Source organism: Capra hircus, chromosome 22 (assembly GCF_001704415.2).
Source record: "Capra hircus breed San Clemente chromosome 22, ASM170441v1, whole genome shotgun sequence".
Taxonomy (NCBI): Eukaryota; Metazoa; Chordata; class Mammalia; order Artiodactyla; family Bovidae; genus Capra; species Capra hircus.
In genome coordinates this window covers 2,790,131-2,812,258 of record NC_030829.1, presented here as the reverse complement: position 1 = coordinate 2,812,258, position 22,128 = coordinate 2,790,131, and the positions used below count along the sequence as shown (strand labels likewise).

At 37.5% G+C, this 22,128-nt stretch overlaps 1 protein-coding gene across 1 annotated transcript in view; it reads right to left on the bottom strand.

Moving 5' to 3' along the window:
- ZCWPW2 (zinc finger CW-type and PWWP domain containing 2) overlaps positions 1-22,128 on the bottom strand; it is a 148,999-nt gene that overhangs the window by 40,837 nt on the left and 86,034 nt on the right. Inside the window, exon 5 of the mRNA XM_018066626.1 lies at positions 9,787-9,898. Coding sequence (XP_017922115.1) covers positions 9,787-9,898 — 112 coding nt within the window. The remainder of the gene's footprint in view (positions 1-9,786; positions 9,899-22,128) is intronic.

Below are 22,128 nucleotides of genomic sequence, written 5' to 3'. Positions count from 1 at the left end.
ATATATATATATACACACACACACACACACTTTTTTTTTCTCTGTTTGCCATTGGTGTCTTGTTTTACCCTCTAGGGGTTGTTTCATATATACTCTTATTTTTTCTGATATATCTGTTAGTTTTCTAAATCGTTTTTATTTTTATTCTCTGTTATTGTTCTGCTTCTTTTTATTTTTTATTATTTTTTTCTTCTTTGCTACTGAAGTTTGCTTTTACCCTCCAGAGCCTGTTTCATATAGATTTATATCTTTTCTAACATATCTGTTAGTATTTTAAATTTATTTTGTATTTTATTCTCTGTTATTGATCTGCTCCTTTATTTTTCATTTTTTTTTTTTTTTTTTTTTTTTTTTTTTTTTTTTTTTTTTTTTTTTTTTTTTTTTTTTTTTTTTTTATTGATCTGCTCCTTTATTTTTCATTTTTTTTTTTTTTTTTTTGATGCACCCTGCATCTTGCAGTATCGTAGCTCACAGGCCAGGAAACAAGCCTGAGCTCCTGTGGTGGGAGCACTGATTTCAAACTGCTAGACTAACCCAGAGTATCAGGCCTCAGGGAATATTAATCAGGATGAGGTATCCCAGAGGTCCACATCTCAACACCAAGACCCCACTTCACCCCAGTGCCCACAAACTCCACTGCTGGAAACCTCAGGCCAAACAATTAGTAAGAAACGAACATAGATCCACCCATCAAAAAAAAAAAAAAAAAAGCATGAGATGACAAAAACTATGACAAGCACTGAAAATGAAATTGATCAAAAATCTTCCAACAAACAAAAGACCAGCACCAGAAGGCTTCACAGGTGAATTCTATCCTGTTCAAATTCTTCCCAAAAACTGCAGAGGGAACACTCCCAAACTCATTTTACAAGGCCACCATCACCCTGGTACCAAAACCAGACATGGAAATCACAAAAAAAGAAAACTTCAGGCCAATATCACTAATGAATATAGATCTAAAAATCCGCAAAAATATACTAGCAAAAAGAATCTAACAACATGTTAAAAGGATCATACACCATGATCAAGTGGGGTTTATCCAAGGGATGCAAGGATACTTCAATATATGTAAATCAGTGGGATATACCATATTAACAATTTGAAAGATAAAAGGCTTCTGATAAAAGATAAAAATCACATGATAATCTTAATAGATTTAGAAAAATCTTTCAACAAAATTCAATACCCATTTATGTTAAAAAAAAAATAAATCTCTCCAGAAAATGAACAGGGAAGGAACCTACCTCAACATAACAAGGGCCACGTACAACAAACACACAGCAAGCATTATTCCAATGGTGAAAAACTGAAAGCATTTCCTCTAAGATCAGGAACAAGGTAAGAGGGCACACTCTCACCACTGTTATTCAACATAGTTTTGGAAGTCCTAGTCACGGCAATCAGAGAAGAAGGGGGAGGGAGGTGGGAGGGGGGTTCATGTTTGGGAACGCATGTAAGAATTAAAGATTTTTAAATTTAAAAAAAAATAAAAAATAAAAAATAAAATAAAAAAACTAATTAAATAAACAAACAAACAAAAAAAAAGAAAAACAAATAAAAGGAATACAGATTGGAAAAGAAGTAAAACTCTGTCTACAGATGACAAGATAATGTATGTATACAGAAAATCCTAAAGTTGCCACCAGAAAATTACTAGAGCTAATCAGTGAATTTAGTAAAGTCTCAGGATACAAAATTAATACACAGAAATTGTTTGCATTCCTATACACTAATAATGAAAAATCAGAAAGAGAAATTAAGGAAACAATCCCATTCATCATTGCAACAAACAGAATAAAATACCCAGGAATATTCCAACTGATGAAAGAACGATCTCCAGTATACACAAGTAGTTCAATATCAGAAAAGCAAGCAACCCAGTCAAAAAATGGGCAGAAGACCTAAACTGACATTTCTCCAAAAAAGACAGACAGATGGCTAAAAGACACATGAAAAAATGCTCTACATCACTCATCATGAGAGAAATGCAAATCAAAACTATGATGAGGTATCACCTCACATTGGTCAGAATGGTAATCATCAAAAAATCTACAAATAATAAATGCTGCAGAGGATGTGGAGAAAAGAGAACCTTCTTGCACTGTTGGTGGGAATGTAAATTGATACAGCCACTATGGAGAACAGTATGGAAATTCCTTAGAAAACTAAGAATGAAGTTACTATATGACCTTTGAAATTTAAAGAAGTATTCCTAGGTATTTTATTCTGTTTGTTGCAATGGTGAATGGGATCATTTCCTTAATTTCTCTCCTTAGGTAGGTTTATTCCTAGGATAAAAACCTGTAAAAGACCTGTATACAGAAAACTATGATACTGATGAAAGAAATTAAAGATGACACAAACAGATGGAGAGATATATCACATTCTAGGATTGGAAGAATCAACATTGTGAAAATAACTATACTAGCCAAAGCAATCTACAAAATCAATACAACCCCTATCAAATTACCAATGGCATTTTTCACAGAACTAGAATAAAATATTTCACAATTTGTATGAGAACACAAAAGACCCCAAATAGCCAAAGCAATCTTGAGAAAGAAAAATGGAGCTGCAGGAATCAATGTTCCTGATTTCAGACTGCACAACAAAGCTATAGTAATCAAGATAGTATGGTACTGGCCAAAAACAGAAATATGGATCACTGGAAGAAGACAGAAAGCCTAGAATAAAACACACACACCTATGGGCACCTTATCTTTGACAAAGCAGTCAAGAATATACAATGGAAAGATAGCTTTTTCAATAAGTGGTGCTGGGAAACCTGGATAGCTACGTGTAGAAGAATGAAATTAGAAAACTTCATAACACCATACACAAAAATAAACTCAAAATGGATTAAAGACCCTAATGTAAGCGCAAACTATAAGACTTTTAAAAAGAAAACATAGGCAGAACACTTTTTGACATAAATCACAGAAAGATCCTCTTTGACTCACCTCCAAGAATAATGGAAATAAAAACAGAAATAAACAAATGGGACCTAATTAAACTTAAAAGCTTTTGCACAGTAAAGAAGCTATAAACAAGATGAAAAGACAACCCTCAGAATGGGAGAAAATAACTGCAAAAGAAGCAACTGACAAAGGATCAAATTCCAGAATATACAAGCAGCTCATGCAGCTCAATATCAGAAAATCAAATAACCCAATCAAAAAATGTGCAGAAGACTTCAACCGACATTTCTCCAAAAAAGACATACAGATGGCTAACAAACAATAAATACTGGAGAGGACGTGGAGAAAAGAGAACCTTCTTGCACTGTTGGTGGGAATGTAAATTGATACAGCCATTATGGAGAACACTATGGAAATTCCTTAGAAAACTAGGAATGAAGCTACCATATGACCTTTGAAATTAAAAGACACTTGCTTCTTGGAAGAAAAGCTATGACAAACCTAGACAGTGTATTAAAAGCAGAGACATCACTTTGCTACCAAAGGTCCGTACAGTCAAAGATATGTTTGTTTCAGTAGTCATGTATCAATGTGACAGCTGGACCATAAAAAAAGGCTGAGCATCAAGAAATAATGCTTTTGAATTGTGGTGCTAGAGAAGACTCATGAGAATCCCATGGACCTCAAAGAGAACAAACCAGTCAATCCTAAAAGAAATCAACCCTGAATATTCATTGGAAGGATGTATGCTGAAGCTGAACCTCTAATACTTTGGTCAACTGATGTGAAGACCCTGATGCTAGGAAAGATTGAGGGCAGGAGGAAAAGGGGGCAACAGAAGATGAGATGGTTGGATGGCACCACCGACTCAATGGCCATGAGTTTGAGCAAGCTCTGAGTGAAGGACAAGGAAGCTTGGTGTGGTGTGGTCGATGGGGTCGCAAAGAGTCAAATAGGACTTAGTGCCTGAACAACAACAACAACAACAACAACAATATGACGCAGCAATCCCACTACTCGGCATATACCCTGAGAAAATAATAATTCAAAAAGGCACTTGTACCAATGTTCATTGCAGCACTACCAACAATAGACAGGACATGGAAGCAATCTAGATGTCCATTAACAGATGAATGGATAAAGAAATTGTGGTACATATATACAGTGGAATATTACTCAGCCATAAAAAGGAATGAATTTGATTCAGTTGAATTGACGTGGATGAACTTACAGCCCATTTTACAGTGTGAAATAAGTCAGAAAGAGAAAAACAATTGTCATATATTAATTCATACATATGAAATCTAGAAAAATGGTACTGATTAACCTATTTGCAGGGCAGGAATAGAGACAGAGATGTAGAGACAGACTTGTAGACACGGTGGCAGAAGGCAAGGATAAGATGAGAGAGTAGCTTTGAAATATATACTTTACCACAGGTAAATACACAGCCAGTGAGAAGGTGCTATATGACACAGGGAGCTCAGCCTGGTGATCTGTTAAGACCTAGAAAGGTGAGAAGGTGGGGTGGGAGGGAGGCTCAAGAGGGAGGTTCAAAAGGGAGGGGATATGTGTATACATAGAACTGAACTGAACTAAGAGCCTCCCTGGTGCCTCAAGCAGTAAAGAATCCTCCTGAAATGCAGGAGACCTGGGTTCGATCCCTGGGTCAGGAAAACATCCTAGAGAAAGGAATGGCTACCCACCCCAGTATTCTTGCCTGAAGAATACCAGGAACAGAGGAGCCTGGCAGGCTACAGACCATGAAGTTGCAAACAGTCAAATATGACTGAGTGACTAAGCACACACACACAGCTGGTTCACGTTGCTGCACGGTAGAAACCAACATAACACTAGCAGTAAAGCAGTTATCCTTCAATTAAAATTAAAATTAAATAAGGAACGAAAGAGATTTATCAGTATGGGAATATAATCACAATGAGCATGTAAAACAAACAGGATAAGAGTAAATAAATGCTTGCCTTCTAAGAGCAAATTTTGCAGTAAAAAATTATTTTCACAAAACAGAAAACTAGAGGAGTAGGTTATTATATTTATACCTATAACTGGCTGCCAGGTGTAAATTTCCCTTTTTCCTATGTTCAGCTGGTGCTTGAAATAACCCGTTCTGGAGTATATGTTTCCTTCCTGATGAACGTACAAGATGACCCACCACCACAGATGATTCTTCAGCTAGGAAAAATACCCAACTCTTTTGCAAATTCATAGTCATCTTAGGTCACAGAACTTTTTTCCTTGTCTTGCAGCTTCTTCGATACATATCTAAGCACTCTGCAAGACCAGGATATGCCTTGAGGCAGGGACCATTTTTCAATGCAGCAGGTGCTCAGTTTTTTTACATTTAATAAAAGTATACGGATTTTATGCAAAATAGTATATGGATCTGAAATATACATTGTACCCAAACAAATTAATATAATTAACTGAAACACACAGAATATTTACATGGCATAAGTCACTATACTAGACAATGTAAAATATAAAACACTACACACTGTCACTCAGATCTTTAGTTTCTTAACTGATGAAGCAGGAGTAATATATTGGTATACTGTGATTTAAATACTATAATCTATATAAAATAACGTTCCTAAAACAATGTCTGGTAGATTTTAGATAACAATGTTCTCTTCCATTTTAGCTAATTGATGTGTGTGTGTGTGTGTATGTGTGTGTGTGTGTGTGTGTGTGTGTTAGAGAGTGAGGGAGAGATCTTAACCCTTGTAATACTAGGAAAAATAGTTTGTCAGTAATATATTTCACTATTGTCTCATCTTTTCAAGTAATTTCATCATTCTTCCATTTAAATAATTATTTGTCTTTCAAACAGTTGGGAATAATTGATGAGCAATGATAAAATAGCAAAATATTTCGAAAGGGAAAAATAAGATGGTTGAAATTCCACAATGCATTTCAGATTTAAGGGCCCAGTGAGACCTGGTAGTAGTTACAATATAGAACATGCTTTGTTGAATAAAAAAAAAATTTCCCTGTTCTTCTGAAGCCCTCTGACAATAATAAAAATCACAATGAAATGCTAATCTGTACAAATAGCTAAAACTGCACAAAAAGACTAAAACTGGATCCAAAAGACCCTGATCATATATTGAGAGTTAATGATGATAGAATAGAATTGACGTTTCTTCTCAAAACGTAAGCAATTCTTAAGTAAAACATCCAGTAGGGAGATGAATTGGGAACAGAAACATCCAAACTGTTGTTCAAGTACTTTTTACACTCAAAAGTTGCAGAATTGTCTCCCAATGCAACAGAACCACTCTAATTCAAATGTCAAAGGAAAACGCTGATGCAACACTTTAAAACATAACAATCACTAGTGATTTCTCTGTTAATAACACTATGTCTGTGTTCAACTTCAGCAGCATTTACTATTTTCTAAGAGTTGAATTCTCCCTAGTGAGAAAGGTTTAATTTCCTCCCTTCAGAAATCTCTGTATGTAAGAACCCTGACATACAGAGTGAAAAGCAGTTAACAGGAAATGTAGATTTGGACAATTAAAAGGACCTTTACTTCTCTTCTGAACTATATCCACATCATATTTTTAAAGTATAAAAGAGGAGCTTCATGTAGAAAATAAAAATGTTCCAAATGAGTAGAGGTGGTTATGCATCATGAATTATAACAGATGTTAACATTTTTATTTACAACCATATGAGAGGGAAGTTAGGGTTAGAAAGAAAGCCGAGTGCCAAAGAATTGATGCTTTTGAACTGTGGTGTTGGAGAAGACTCTTGAGAGTCCCTTGGACTGCAAGGAGATACAACCAGTCCATCCTAAAGGTCCTGGGTGTTCACTGGAAGGACTGATGCTAAAGCTGACACTCAAATACTTTGGCCACCTCATGCGAAGAATTCACTCACTGGAAAAGACCTTGATGCTGGGCGGCACTGGGGGCAGGAGAAGAAGGGGACGACAGAGGATGAGATGGCTGGATGGCATCACGGACTCGATGGACATGAGTCTGGGTAAACTCTGGGAGTTGGTGATGGACAGGGAGGCCTGGAGTGCTGCGATTCATGGGGTCGCAAAGAGTCGGACATGACTGAGCGACTGAACTGAACTGAAAACCTGGAAGCAACCAGGATGTTTTCAATGGGTTGGTTCAGTTCAGTTTAGTCGCTCAGTCGTGGGTGAGTGGATAAATAAACTGTGGTACACACAAACAATGGAATATAACTGGGAGTAGAGAAATCCTCACAGCTACTGGAATGAAATAAATGGTTTGCCTCTAAGCAACTAACCTTTTAAGTAACTGACCTTCTGTAAAATATTTGAATAATGGTTAATTATCTCTCAAACCTACTTGGAATACCATAAGAAGCTGTATACATCCTAGAATTCACTCTAGAAGCTAAGCAGGCACAGGACTAAATTCTCTTTTGGAGGCAGTAAAGAGGGAGTATGAAGTGAGTGAGCCTGTGACACAAAGACTTAACTCCTAGAAGTCTCTTCATGCCCGTCAATTTGGGAAACTTCAGGCACAAAATGAGAGTCCTTAGGCACATGGCTTTCTATAATCAGGCTGAATTATACAAATTCTGCATGCGAAAACCATCAGACTTTCATAAAGAAAATGGTTTGTTGCTGCAAAATCAGTCAGAAATAACCCCGTTCCAGGTCTCTGGACACGTAAGAATGCCAAAGGATGCAGACATGAACACCCTGGCACACACAGCAACAGCAAAGGAAGAATAACCTACTGAGACCAGGCTACTGCTAGCGTGGAATGGCTGCAATATAACTTTCAAAAAGAAAAAGACGCCACATTACCACAAAATATTAATGTTGAAAAAAACTAAATATTTCAGTTTATTCTGGTTACACAGAGAAATGTATGGCCCATGCAAAGCACAAAATTGTATTTGTGACAATAAAGTGAGTTCAACCTTTATTGCTAATAAACAGATACATTATATTTTCAGCTTAAGGAATAAAATCACATTTGTGGTAATAAAAGTCTTGACCACAGGAGTTTGCTTATCATTCTTTTTCCATTCTTTTCAAATCTATTTATGTGCTTTAAAATCTAAACTTAGGTGGCTAGGTTAATATTTAAACTTTTTCTCAAATAAAATGTGTTTATATATGTTTTAAACTTTCCTACAGGAGAAAAAATATCACTCTTACTTTAAAATTCAGTAAGCACAAAAGACCAGATCCTCCCTTAGAAAAATCTGCTTTAGAACTTAAGGTGGAGAAAATCAGAAGGTGCCTTGTAAGAAAAAAATATATATCCTTATGATCACTAAGCAGAAAAAAATTTTAATATATTTATTTATTGAAAAATCATTTCCATGCAACTATTAAATTTTTTAGAGTTAAAACTGTATTATAGCTGCTACAAACCCTACGAATTCATTTAAAAAGGTACCCATAAACCACAATATTTATGATTCAAGAGAACTTTGAGGATGCTTTGAAATATTATACTTTTTTACCTAATTAAAATAGTTAAAGATAGCTTTTTATCTCTGCCTTGAATTTTTTAAAAAATTAAACATTTTGAAAAATTCTTTGTTCTAAAATAATATAGCATATCCAAATAAAAGTTTCACTCAGGGAATGTATTTTTAAAGCCATAGCTTCTAATTTTGAAATAAATGCTTTGAAATACACAAGAGAATCTATGTAGAAAGGTTAAGAATATAGATGACAAAAGCATTAATTAAAACACCTACATTTAAATAGAGTGCTCACTAAATAGACACTACTCCAAAAGGATATATAGATAGCCAAACAACACATGAAAAGATGCTCAACATAACTAATTATTAGAGAAATGCAAATCAAATTGCATGAATTATCACCTCACACTGGTAAGAATGGCCATCATCAGAAAGTTTACAAATAATAAATGCTGGAAAGGTTGTAAAGAAAAGGGAACCCTCCTATACTTTTGGTGGGAATGTAAACTGGTGCAGCCACTATGGAGAACAGGATGGAGGCTCCTTAAAAAACTAAAAATAGAGCTACCATATGGTCCAGCAATCCTATTCCTGGACATAGATCTAGAGAAAACTATAATCTGAAAAGAAGCATGTGCCTCAGTGTTCTTTGCAGCACTATTTACATGAGCCAAGACATGGAAACAACCTAAATGTCCATCAACAGAGGAATACATAGAGAAGAGACAAAAGAATACTACTCAGCCATAAAAAGGAATGAAAAAGTGACATTTGCAGAGACATGGATGGACCTAGAGATTATAAGACAGAGTGAAGTAAGTCAGAAGAGAAAAACAAATATTACATTGATATAATACCACTTTACATGGAATTTAGAAAAACGGTACAGATGAACTTATTTGCAAAGTAGAAACAGAAGCTACAGACATAGAAAACAAATTTATAGTTACCGAGGGGAGATGCTGGGGGTGGGATGAACTGGGAGATTGGGACTGACATATATACACTATTGACACTGTGCATAAAATAGACAACCAATGAGAACCTAACACAGGGAACTCTTCACCATCCTCTGTGGTGACTTAAATGGGAAAGAAATCTGAAAAAGAAGGAATATATGTATGTATACAGCTGATTCACTCTGCTGCACAGCAGAAAATACAACAACATTGTAAAGCAGCTATGCGCCAACAGAAATCAATTTTTTAAAATGGATTGCATGTTTAGTCATGGAAAATAGTGTCAGAGGGCAAAAAATAAATACTATTAATCCATATGAGAATAAATTTTCATTGGACAAAGATATACTATTTTCCTATGAAACAGAAAGAGAGATTTTCAAATGTGCAAAAATGTTTTGGAAAGACACTCTTGAATAAATCCTTGTTTTGTGGTGGTGAAGAATAAACAACGCACATACCCTGTTTTGATAGGTAGCATCTTTCCAGCCTTTGCTCATGAGAACATCCAAAGAGGAGGTATGCTTCTTGTAGGGCACTCTTATACCACTTATTTTTCTTACATTTTTCTGGCTAAAGAGAGACAGAAAAATAGTAAGATTCATCTTTAAGTGTATTTTTTTAACAGGTTCAGCTGTTGAGTTTGAACTAAAACTAAGCACTGTACAATACATTCAGTTCAGTTCAGTCGCTCAGTCGTGTCCGACTCTTTGCGACCCTATGGATCGCAGCATGCCAGGCCTCCCTGTCCATCACCATCTCCTGGAGTTCACTCAGACTCTCGTCCATCGAGTCTGTGATGCCATCCAGCCATCTCATCCTTGGTCGTCCCCTTCTCCTCCTGCCCCCTATCCCTCCCAGCATCAGAGTCTTTTCCAATGAGTCAACTCTTCGCATGAGGTGGCCAAAGTACTGGAGTTTCAGCTTTAGCATCATTCCTTCCAAAGAAATCCCAGGGCTGATCTCCTTCAGAATGGACTGGTTGGATCTCCTTGCAGTCCAAGGGACTCTCAAGAGTCTTCTCCAACACCACAGTATAATACATTAGACTTTGATTATTATTTTTTGGTTTATTTTAGAATATAGCAAAGTTGGAGAAATTTTGCATGTTAATATAATAGCCAAAAGGGTAAGATTCTCAATTCACTAAGATATTTTAATATGATTTGTCTCAGACTTAGTTAACAGATAGTTAAGACCACCAGTGTAACAAAGTAGTGAATATTATTACATTTTATAAGAATAATTTTGACTCCTCTTTAAGTAACAAGGCAATGGTAATGTAATAATAAAAATTGAAAGGCACAGTTTCTTACTGTAGTAAAACTAATTCCACTCACATCTAGTTTTGGTGTTATAGCAGATAGCTGGCATATTCATACAATTTTTTGAAACTTTCTGTGCCCAATTTCTTCACCTGTAAAATGTGGCTAATGCAATCACCATAAGTATTGAAGGAAACAATAAGTATTAAATTCAGTAAGTATTAAAGAAATAATAGATGAGAGAGTTTTCTGGCATAATAAGTGATCAATACATGTTATTCTACTTGAATACAGTTCTTTTTCTAAATATATATTCAATTTAAAAAAATATATCTTCAGAGACTTCCCTGGTGGTCCAGTGGTTAAGACCCCACGCTGCCAAAACAGGGGGGATGGGTTTGATCATGGTTTGGGAACCAAGATCCCAAATGCCATGTAGCATAGCCAAAATATTAAAAAAAAAATAACAGCTGGAAAATTTAATTTGAAAAGGAAAATGGAATAAAAGAAACTTTAGGTTAAAAATGACTGTAAAAATTATATGGCCTAGTAATTTTGCCAATGTTATTTTTAGAGCTTATCCCTAAAAGGTTTTTATGATGCTTAAAAAATTTACAATTTATAAAATGCATGCCATCATTTTCTTTTTGCAAATTTCAGCACCAAAAAGAATACAGGTGTTAAATTGCATGTGGTCCTGGACACTATTTGGCATAAAAGTAGTGAAAAAATACAATCAAACAAAAATCTATTTTTGTAAATCAAACAATAGATTTTTGTACACAGAATACCTAAATTTCATTTATTAAGTTATTTCATAGGAAAAAAGAAAAGACAGACGGATACAATTCAAAAAACATTAGATAATTTAAACTAATTTAAGAATATCTAAGCTATAATAACATTTGCAGATTTAAAACATGTTTGCCTCTCAAATGTTATAAAGATGCTAAGTTCAACATTTATAGGACTTCCCTGGTGGTGCTTCCCTGATAGCTCAGTTGGTAAAGAATCTGCCTACAATGCAGGAGACCCTGGTTTAATTTATGGGTCTGGAAGATCTGCTGGAGAAGGGATGGGCTACCCACTCCAGTATTCTTGGGCTTCCCTGGAGTATTCTGGCCTAGAGAATTCCATGGACTGTATAGTCCATGGGGTCTCAAAGAGTTGGACACGACGGCGACTTTCAATATCATGGTAACTTTCTGGGGGTGCAGTAGATAAGAATCCACCTGCCAATGTAGGGGAAATGGGTTCAATCCCTGGTTTGGGAGGATTCCACTTGCCACAGAGCAACTAACCCCACACAGGGCAACTACCGAGCCTGTGCGCCACAACCAGTGAAGCCTGCGCCTAGAGCCTGTGCCCCACAGAAAGAAAAGCCACCTCAATGAGAAGGCCCACAACTCAACGAAGAGTAGCCTTTGCTCACCACAACTATAGAAAGCCGGGGCAAAGCAAGGAAGACCCAGTGCAGCAAAAAATTAATTTTTAAAAGAGTTAAAAAATAATTTATAGATAATAAAAAATCACCTATAAGCTGTCACGTGTGTGGTGCTCAGTTGCTCAGTTGCTCAGTCATGTCCAACCCTTTGGACCTCATGCACTGTAGCCCGCCAGGCTCCTCTGTCCATGGGACTATCCGGGCAAAGAATATAAGAGTGGGTCGCCACGCCGTCCTCCAGGGGATCTCCTGACCCAAAGACTGAACCCCCATATCCTGTAAGAGGATTCTTTACCACTGAGTGACCTGGGAAGCTGTCACAGCACTAATCAACTAAGTTAAGGAAATTTCTTAAGGAAAACCGACACGAAATATTCCAAAATTAAACCCTGGTGAGTTTGGAGAGCGAAAAAGAAATTTTTAATCCTGTGTCTGAGAATCTTTAAGAATTTATCAGTAAGTATGTGCCACCTAGTGGTAATATTACAATTAAACATCTTCTATGAAGACCTACAAGACCTTTTAGAACTAACATCCAAAAAAGATGTCCTTTTCATTACAGGGGACTGGAAGGCAAAAGTAGGAAGTCAAGAAACACCTGGAGTAACAGGCAAATTTGGCCTGGGAATGAGAAATGAAGCAGGGCAAAGACTAATGGAGTTTTGCTAAGAAAATGCACTGGTCATAGCAAACACCCTCTTCCAACAACACAAGAGAAGACTCTACACATGGACATCACCAGATGGTCAACACCGAAATCAGATTGATTATATTCTTTGCAGCCAAAGATGGAGAAGCTCTATACAGTCAGCAAAAACAAGACCAGGAGCTGACTGTGGCTCAGATCATGAACTCCTTATTACCAAATTCAGACTCAAATTGAAGAAAGTAGGGAAAATCGCTAGACCATTCAGGTATGACCTAAATGAAATCCCTTATGATTATACAGTGGGAGTGAGAAATAGATTTAAGGGCCTAGATCTGATAGACAGAGTGCCTGATGAACTACAGAATGAGGTTTGTGACATTGTACAGGAGACAGGGATCAAGACCATCCCCATGGAAAAGAAATGCAAAAAAGCAAAATGGCTGTCTGGGGAGGCCTTACAAATAGCTGTGAAAAGAAGAGAAGCGAAAAGCAAAAGAGAAAAGGAAAGATATAAGCATCTGAATGCAGAGTTCCAGAGAAGACCAAGAAGAGGTAAGAAAGGCTTCTTCAGCGATCAATGCAAAGAAATGGAGGAAAACAACAGAATGGGAAAGACTAGAGATCTCTTCAAGAAAATTAGAGATATCAAGGGAACATTTCATGCAAAGATGGGCTCGATAAAGGACAGAAATGGTATGGACCTAACAGAAGTAGAAGATATTAAGAAGAGGTGGCAAGAATACACAGAAGAACTGTACAAAAAAGATCTTCACGACCCAGATCATCACGATGATGTGATCACTCATCTAGAGCCAGACATCCTGGAATGTGAAGTCAAGTGGGCCTTAGGAAGCATCACTACGAACAAAGCTAGTGGAGGTGATGGCAATCCAGTAGAGCTATTTCAAATTCTGAAAGATGATGCTGTGAAAGTGCTGCACTCAATATGCCAGCAAATTTGGAAAACTCAGCAGTGGCCACAGGACTGGAAAAGGTCAGTTTTCATTCCAATCCCAAAGAAAGGCAATGCCAAAGAATGCTCAAACTACTGCACAATTGCACTCATCTCACATGCTAGTAAAGTAATGCTCAAAATTCTCCAAGCTAGGCTTCAGCAATACGTGAATCGTGAACTTCCTGATGTTCAAGCTGGTTTTAGAAAAGGCAGAGGAACCAAAGATCAAATTGCCAACATCTGCTGGATCATGGAGAAAGCAAGAGAGTTCCAGGAAAACATCTATTTCTGCTGTACTGACTATGCCAAAGCCTTTGACTGTGTGGATCCCAATAAACTGTGGAAAATTCAGAAAGAGATGGGAATACCAGACCATCCTGACCTGCCTCTTGAGAAACCTAGTATGCAGGATCAGTAAGCAACAGTTAGGAACTGGACATGGAACAACAGACCGGTTCCAAACAGGAAAAGGAGTACGTCAAGGCTGTATATTGTCACCCTGCTTATTTAACTGATATGCAGAGCACATCATGAGAAACACTGGACTGGAAGAAACACAAGCGGGAATCAAGATTGCCGGGAGAAATATCAATAACCTCAGATATGCAGATGACACCACCCTTATGGCAGAAAGTGAAGAGGAACTCAAAAGCCTCTTGATGAAAGTGAAAGTGGTGAGTGAAAAAGTTGGCTTAAAACTCAAAATTCAGAAAACGAAGATCATGGCATCCGGTCCCATCACTTCATGGGAAATAGATGGGGAAACAGTGGAAACAGTGTCAGACTTTATGTTTTTGGCCTCCAAAATCACTGCAGATGGTGACTGCAGCCATGAAATTAAAAGACGCTTACCCTTGGAAGAAAAGTTATGACCAACCTAGATAGCATATTCAAAAGTAGAGATATTACTTTGCCGACTAAGGTCCGTCTAGTCAAGGCTATGGTTTTTCCAGTGGTCATGTATGGATGTGAGAGTTGGACTGTGAAGAAGGCCTGAGCGCTGAAGAATTGATGTTTTTGAACTGTGGTGTTGGAGAAGATTGAGAGTCCCTTGGACTGCAAGGAGATCCAACCAGTCCATTCTGAAGGAGATCAGCCCTGGGATTTCTTTGGAAGGAATGATGCTAAAGCTGAAACTCCAGTACTTTGGCCACCTCATGCGAAGAGTTGACTCACTGGAAAGACTTTGATGCTGGGAAGTATTGGGGGCAGGAGGAGAAAGGGATGACAGAGGATGAGATGGCTGGATGGCATCATGGACTCGATGGACATGAGTCTGAGTGAACTCCGGGAGTTGGTGACGGAAAGGGAGGCCTTGCGTGCTGCGATTCATGGGGTCGCAAAGAGTCGGACATGACTGAGCGACTGAACTGAACTGAACTGAACTGAAAAGAACTCAAACTCTTGCTGTACAAAGAATTTTGAATTTCAGAATAAGGCTCGGATATGCAATGTATTTTCAATTAGTTCGTTCTTTGATTGAAGAAGCGATTCTAAAAGCATAGAATGTGCCTCCCTGTCCACCCCTGGTACCTTTTCTCCCAAAGGCACCCCAAATTACGAGTTTCTTCCACAGTCTTCGAGAGACACTGTATCCACCTACAAGCGTTTACATCACTTAAATATCTATTTTTACAGAATGCTATTAATAGCTATGTACTTTGAGTTTTTCTATTCATATCTTGCAGATTTCTTTATTTATAGATTTATACTATGTATTTCAGACTCTCAGGATCTATCACTGAACAAAAAAGATGAAGCTTAGAATCTAACCAGTGAATTAAACTTAACAAATACATAAGGCTCTCGTTTAAGAGGCAGCAAATATTCTGTAATAAAGAAAAGGTGAGGCAATAAAGTGGTTCAGGGTAGCTGTCATTGAAAAAGTGACATTTAAGGAAGGATCTGAAGGAGGTCGAGCAGCTACCAGAGATATTCTGAGAAAGAGCACTGCGGGTGGAGAAAAGATGCTCTAAGACAGGAAAATACAAGTGTACTCAAGAGGCACCAAGGAAGGGAAGCTGGTTATCAGTGAATGAGAAAGAAATGAGTAACTGAGTATGATGTCTGAAGAATTAACAGGGACCAGGTCATGGAGGGCGTTGCAGGCCACTGTAGGAACTCTGCAGTGAGTTCCTGGCTTTTACTCTGAGTATAAAGGGAGTCACTGCACAGTTCTGAGCAGAAAAACTTGTTTTGACTGAATGCTTCAAAACAATCCATCATCCTGCTTGCTTTAATGAGAACAGACCACAAAAGCAAGTGTAGAGTGGATGACTGGCTACTACAATCATCCAGGCAAGACATGATGGTGGTACAGTCCAGGTCACAGCAGCCACTGTGCTGAAAAGCGGTAGGATTCCAGGTGTAATCTGGAGGTAGACCAAAAATAATTAACTTCTTAACCAACTGGAAATTGGCTATGAGAGACAGAGAGGATGACTCTAAGGCTCTGGGACCAGGTAAGTAGAGGATGGAATTTGCTATCCATTGAGATAGGGGAACTGTCAAAGAAGTGAGATAGGGGTGGTGTGGAGATCAAGAGTTCACACATTTTGAATACACACTACAATACCTGAGGACACTCTCATAAGGGAATTCAGTAGAGAGAACTGAACTGCAGATAAAATGGAGGAAACATACACATACACCATATTTAAAGCCAAGAAATTAGAATAAAAACCAAGGGAATGAGGAAATAGATGCATGCATATACAAATAGGTAGTATACATGTACCATTATTTATTTTACAAATGCGCTTGTGATGGACATTTAGGTTTTTTCCAATATTTTGCAAGATGAAACAATGCTGCAATAAAAAATTTTGTCCATATGTCTCCTTACCCATGTTAAAGTGTACTGAAGCATAAATTTCTAAGACATTGAACTCAAGTTAAATTTTGGAGCTATTGTGAAATAACTCTTGAATGAGGTGATCACAATTTACAATGCCATGAACAGTATGCTTTGTCACACTCTGGAGAATACTCTTGTTACCAAACTCAGAGCTCTGCCAATATTTTTAAGGAAAAAATGGTATTTCCTTTCTATTAGAATTTGCATTTCTAAAATTCTTTGAGTAATTTTTCACATTTTTCCAGTTTTATTGATATATAATTGACAAATAACTGTATAAATTTAAGGAGTACTACACAATGATTTGAGATATATATATATATATATATTACCATGTAGGGTTTGTTAACATATATCATCAACTCACATAATAGCCTTTATCTGTGTGTATGGTGAGAACATTTAAGATCTGCTCTCAGCAACTGTCAAGTATATAACACAGCAATGTTATTAATAACGATAGTCAGCATGTTATACATTAGATTCTCAGACCTTAGTCATCAGTTTTTCATATTTTTTCTTTTTTAAAGTTTTAACTGAAGGATAATTACTTTATAATATTATGATGGGTTTTGCCATACATCAACATGAATCAACCATAAGTATACATATGTGCCCTCCCTCTTGAATCCCCCTCCCACCTCCCTGCCCATCCCACCCCTTGAGGCTGTCACAGGGCAGGGGCTTGGGTTATCTGCATCATACACTAAACCTCCCACTGGCTATCCATTTCACATACGGTAATGCATGCATTTCAGTGCTATTTTCTCAAATCGTCCCACCCTTTTCTTCTCTCACTGTGTTCAAAAGTCTGTTCTTTATGTCTGTCTCCTTTGCTGCCCCATGAGTAGGATCATCAGTACTGTCCTTCTAGATTCCATCAGTCCAATTCAGTGGCTCAGTCGTGTCCGACTCTTTGCGATTCCATGAATTGCAGCTCACCAGGCCTCCCTGTCCATCACCAACTCCCGGAGTTCACTCAGACTCACGTCCATCGAGTCCGTGATGCCATCCAGCCATCTCATCCTCTGTCGTCCCCTTCTCCTCCTGCCCCCAATCCCTCCCAGCATCAGAGTCTTTTCCAATGAGTCAACTCTTCGCATGAGGTGGCCAAAGTACTAGAGTTTCAGCTTTAGCATCATTCCTTCCAAAGAAATCCCAGGGCTGATCTCCTTCAGAATGGACTGGTTGGATCTCCTTGCAGTCCAAGGAACTCTCAAGAGTCCTCTCCAACAGCACAGTTCAAAAGCATCAATTCTTCAGCGCTCAGGCCTTCTTCACAGTCCAACTCTCACATCCATACATGACCACAGGAAAAACCATACCCTTGACTAGATGGACCTTAGTCAGCAAAGTAATATCTCTGCTTTTGAATATGCTATCTAGGTTGGTCATAACTTTTCTTCCAAGGAGTAAGCGTCTTTTAATTTCATGGCTGCAGTCACCATCTGCAGTGATTTTGGAGGCCAAAAAAATAAAGTCTGACACTGTTTCCACTGTTTCCCCATCTATCTGTCATGAGGTGATGGGACCAGATGCCATGATCTTCATTTTCTGAATGTTGAGCTTTAAGCCAACTTTTTCACTCTCCTCTTTCACTTTTATCAAGAGGCTTTTGAGTTCCTCTTCACTTTCTACCATAAGGGTGGTGTCATCTGCATATCTGAGGTTACTGATATTTCTCCCAGCAATCTTGATTCCAGCTTGTGTTTCTTCCAGCCCAGCGTTTTTTCTTATGATGTACTCTGCTTTTAAGTTAAATAAGCAGGGTGACAATATATAGCCTTGATGTACTCCTATAGACAGGTGTTAATATTTGATATTTGTCTTTCTCCGACTTATTCCATATTACAGGCTGAAAGCCAGTTCTTTTCTATGGAATAACTTTTCAAATCTTGTGTTAATATTTATATTGGCTGCCTTCTCATTGATTTGTAAGAGATTTTTATGTGTTAAAGAAGTATTCCTTTGCTATATGTACTACAAATATCTTCTCCTATTTTTAGTTTATGTGTTAGTATAATTGTATTTTTTTTCATTTAAATATTTCATCCTTCTAGAACTAATTTAAATGTAAGGTGTGAAATATAGCCTCTACTTCATTTTTTCCCAAGTAGTTAGCCATCTGTACATATATAATTTATTAAACAATAACAACCTTAAAAAACTACTTGAATAAAACCTTACCATTAAGTATTTTCAAGTACTTTTGAACTTTATATTGTTCTATTAATCTATCAAATAATTGTTAAAATCAAGCTGCTTTAACTACTGGAGAGTTATTATAATTCAATATTTTATAGGCCCAACTCCCTCTCCCATATCTGGGCTTACCCTAGATTCTTTATGGCTCAGCGGTAAAGAATCCGCCTGCAAGGCAGGAGACTCAGGAGACACACATCCGATCCCTCTTCCACATTTTATTTTCCTACAAATTTTAGAAATTGACCCTTGAACAGCACAGGTCTGAACTTTGCAATCGCATTTTTATGTAGAGTTTTCATTCAATAGGTCCTGCTATACTACACGACCCAAGGTTGGTTGAATCTGTGGGTACAGAACTGGTGAACTTTGATGCTCACGGTGCATGTGCGTGTGCTAAGTCACTTCAGTCAATGATCGCTGGGAAGTTACAGGTAGATTTTCAACTGCAGAGGGTTGATGTCCCTGACTCTCGAGTTTTTCATGGGTCAACTGTAGGGGGTTTTTTAAGTTCTTTTTAATGATAAAGAAGATGTAGTACATACATATAATGCAACACTACTCAGCTATTAAAAGCTATGTCATGCACAACAGCACGGATGGACCCAGAGAGGATCATACTAAGTGAAGTGAGTCCAATACAGACACACACATGATACCACCTATATGCAGAATCAGAAAGAGTGGTGTGAACTTATTCATAAAACAGGAACTGACTCAAGACGTTGAGAATGAATTTATGGTAGAGAAAGGGGAGGGACAGGTTGAGAGTTTGAGATTGACATGAACACAATGCTGTATTTAAAACAATCAACAAAGACCTACTGTATAGCACAGGGAACTCTGCTCAATACTCTGTAATAACCTAAATGGGAAAAGAATTTGAAAAAGAACAGATACATGTATAATAAAATCACCCTCTGCTGTTACATCTGAAACTAACTACTGGCCCATATGATCTTGTTCCAAGTAACTTCTGGCTCTCTGGGAAAGATGCATGCTATCACTATATACTAACACGAAGCAGCACATCCAAAGCAAAGAATATCTATGTGTCTGTTCACCCAATAAGGCCAGTGAAGAGAAATCTGCAGACAGGCAGAAATTCATATCTTCTGTTGTTTTGTATTTAAGATTGCTTCTCCCCATAAAAATTAATCAAGATATTAGGTTGGCCAAAAAGTTCATTTGGGTTTTTCCATATTCTCTTTCCATACTCTCTCTTATGGAAAAAACTCAATGAATTTTCTGGACAACTCAATAATCACTTGGGGTTGTAGCAGGATAAATCTCACTTCTCAGACTTGAATGTGTGCACAATGTCACATGACCTTATTTTTGCTAAATAAAATTGAATTCGCCAGTCCTTGTCCAACAAGGATAAGAAATTTGATCTTGCTCATTTTGGGGCCACCGCTTCCTTTCCCTAGGTTCCTGTAAATTGGGAGGCAAAGACGGTGCCTGAAGAGTGAGGAGAGATTATTACTCCTTAACCCATAAGGCTTCTATGAATAACATCTCTATTCAAATCCCTCGAAGTCAGGCAATCACAGCTTCTTCAGGCCCAGACCAAAGGGTCCTTTCTGAGGCTGGAAACCATCAGCCTCCCAGCGCACCTTGCGCTCTTCTTTTGTGAGGTACTCCATTCCCCAGGGCAATGGCGGACCCTTGTCATCTTCCAGGTCTGAAAGAATTTTCTCTGCCTGCATGCTCTTGCCTGCCCCATGCTGATTCAGGGAGCTCAGGTCAAGAAGACAGGTCAGCTCTGCTTTTGATCCCAACAGAAAACATCCCTGAGAGATGAAAATAAAAGAAATATGACCACTTTTTGGAATAAATTAAAGGGAAAAATATAATCGAAACAAGAATTATTATCAACCTGCTATCTGGTTGGCTGTGGCGAAGGATCTCCTAGTGCAGGATTCTCCAGGTGGTCTTTCCTCTCCCCACTGGCTGGGCACCCTGCTCCTTCATTCTGCCTGTCTACTCCTCTCCCTTAATTTCTCCCCATGGCACTCATCAACAGCTAACACAATGTATCTTTCTTTAAAAAATATGTTAACTGCATGTCTCACTCCACTAATTTAAGTCACATGACAGCATTTAAATTTTGTCTGTTTTCATGAATTCTGAGCCTAGAATCAGTGCAAGTAATAGGAGCTCAGTAAATATTTTGAGTATCATGAATAGATATTTTTTGTTTATGGTGGTATGAGCAGAGCCCACACAGAAAATTGGGGATGAAAATAAAAGGTTGATACATTTTAATCCTGAATTATCTGATTATCCCTAGAACAGTAAAAGAAAAATGTATAAACATGACGACTATCTGGCATTATAATATGGTGATATTACTTCTTTTTAAAAGTTTATTTATTTATTTATTGGTTGCACTGCCCAGCATGTGGGATCTTAGCTCTCTGACCAAGGATTGAACCTGCAGCTCCTGCATCGAAAGCTCGAAGTTTTAACCACTGTACTACTAGGAAAGTCCCTGATATTACTTCTAAGATGATGTTAAACTTCATTTTCTTGTAAGAAGTCAGATCTGTACAGTATTTTATGAACCACTGATTTATCCTATGATATTAATATCATTTTTTCTTAAAAAAAAATAGTGTGTCTAATTTCAAGTACTTTAAGTGTTATGCAAAAAAAATAGTGCCTAATTTTAAAATTAAGTTCAAGCAAATCTTCTTAATATGACCTATTTGAGAGGATAGCAGAGCCTCACTAAAATCCTATAGATACCACATAGTAACTACTATCCAATACTGTCGATTCAAATTTTGATGATATTAATAACAAAGTTAGCTGTAAATATAAGTATTTATAATCTATAAAATTTATCTTTCAGACACAGTGTTGAGAATATATTAAAAATCTGGAAAACTGAAATCGTAAGTACTGAGACTGTTGTATTGGATTTTATAAATTCATTGAAGCAGCTTTAAATACTGACCACTACCTTACTATTTTATTACTTTAAATTATAATATGTCTTTAGAAGCATGAGGGGATAAGTCATAGACTTTATAACCTAAAGAAATACAAAATAATTTTCCTTTGAAATGCATCTCTCCTAAATGTTTGGGGACCAACACCGCCACCTAGTAAAGTCCTCTGCTTAAGGACTTCTGTTGACTGTTGCTGTTTATACACTCAAACTCCAGTGTACCTCACTGACTCAACCCGTGATGCAACATCTATTTCCTATCAGGCCAAAGCTACTGTTTTCACTTAAAGGAGTTCAGTAGGAAGTTAATCATAAGGACATCTTGTCTTCCTTAAATTGGATTTCTGCAACAGCAACCAGCAATCTTAACAGTAAGAACATTCTCATTCCTCTGATGCCAACTAGAAGATAGTCACAGGAACCTTTGTGCACCTCACATGCCTGGGCTTTGTAACACCTGCCTCCTCTCTTACCT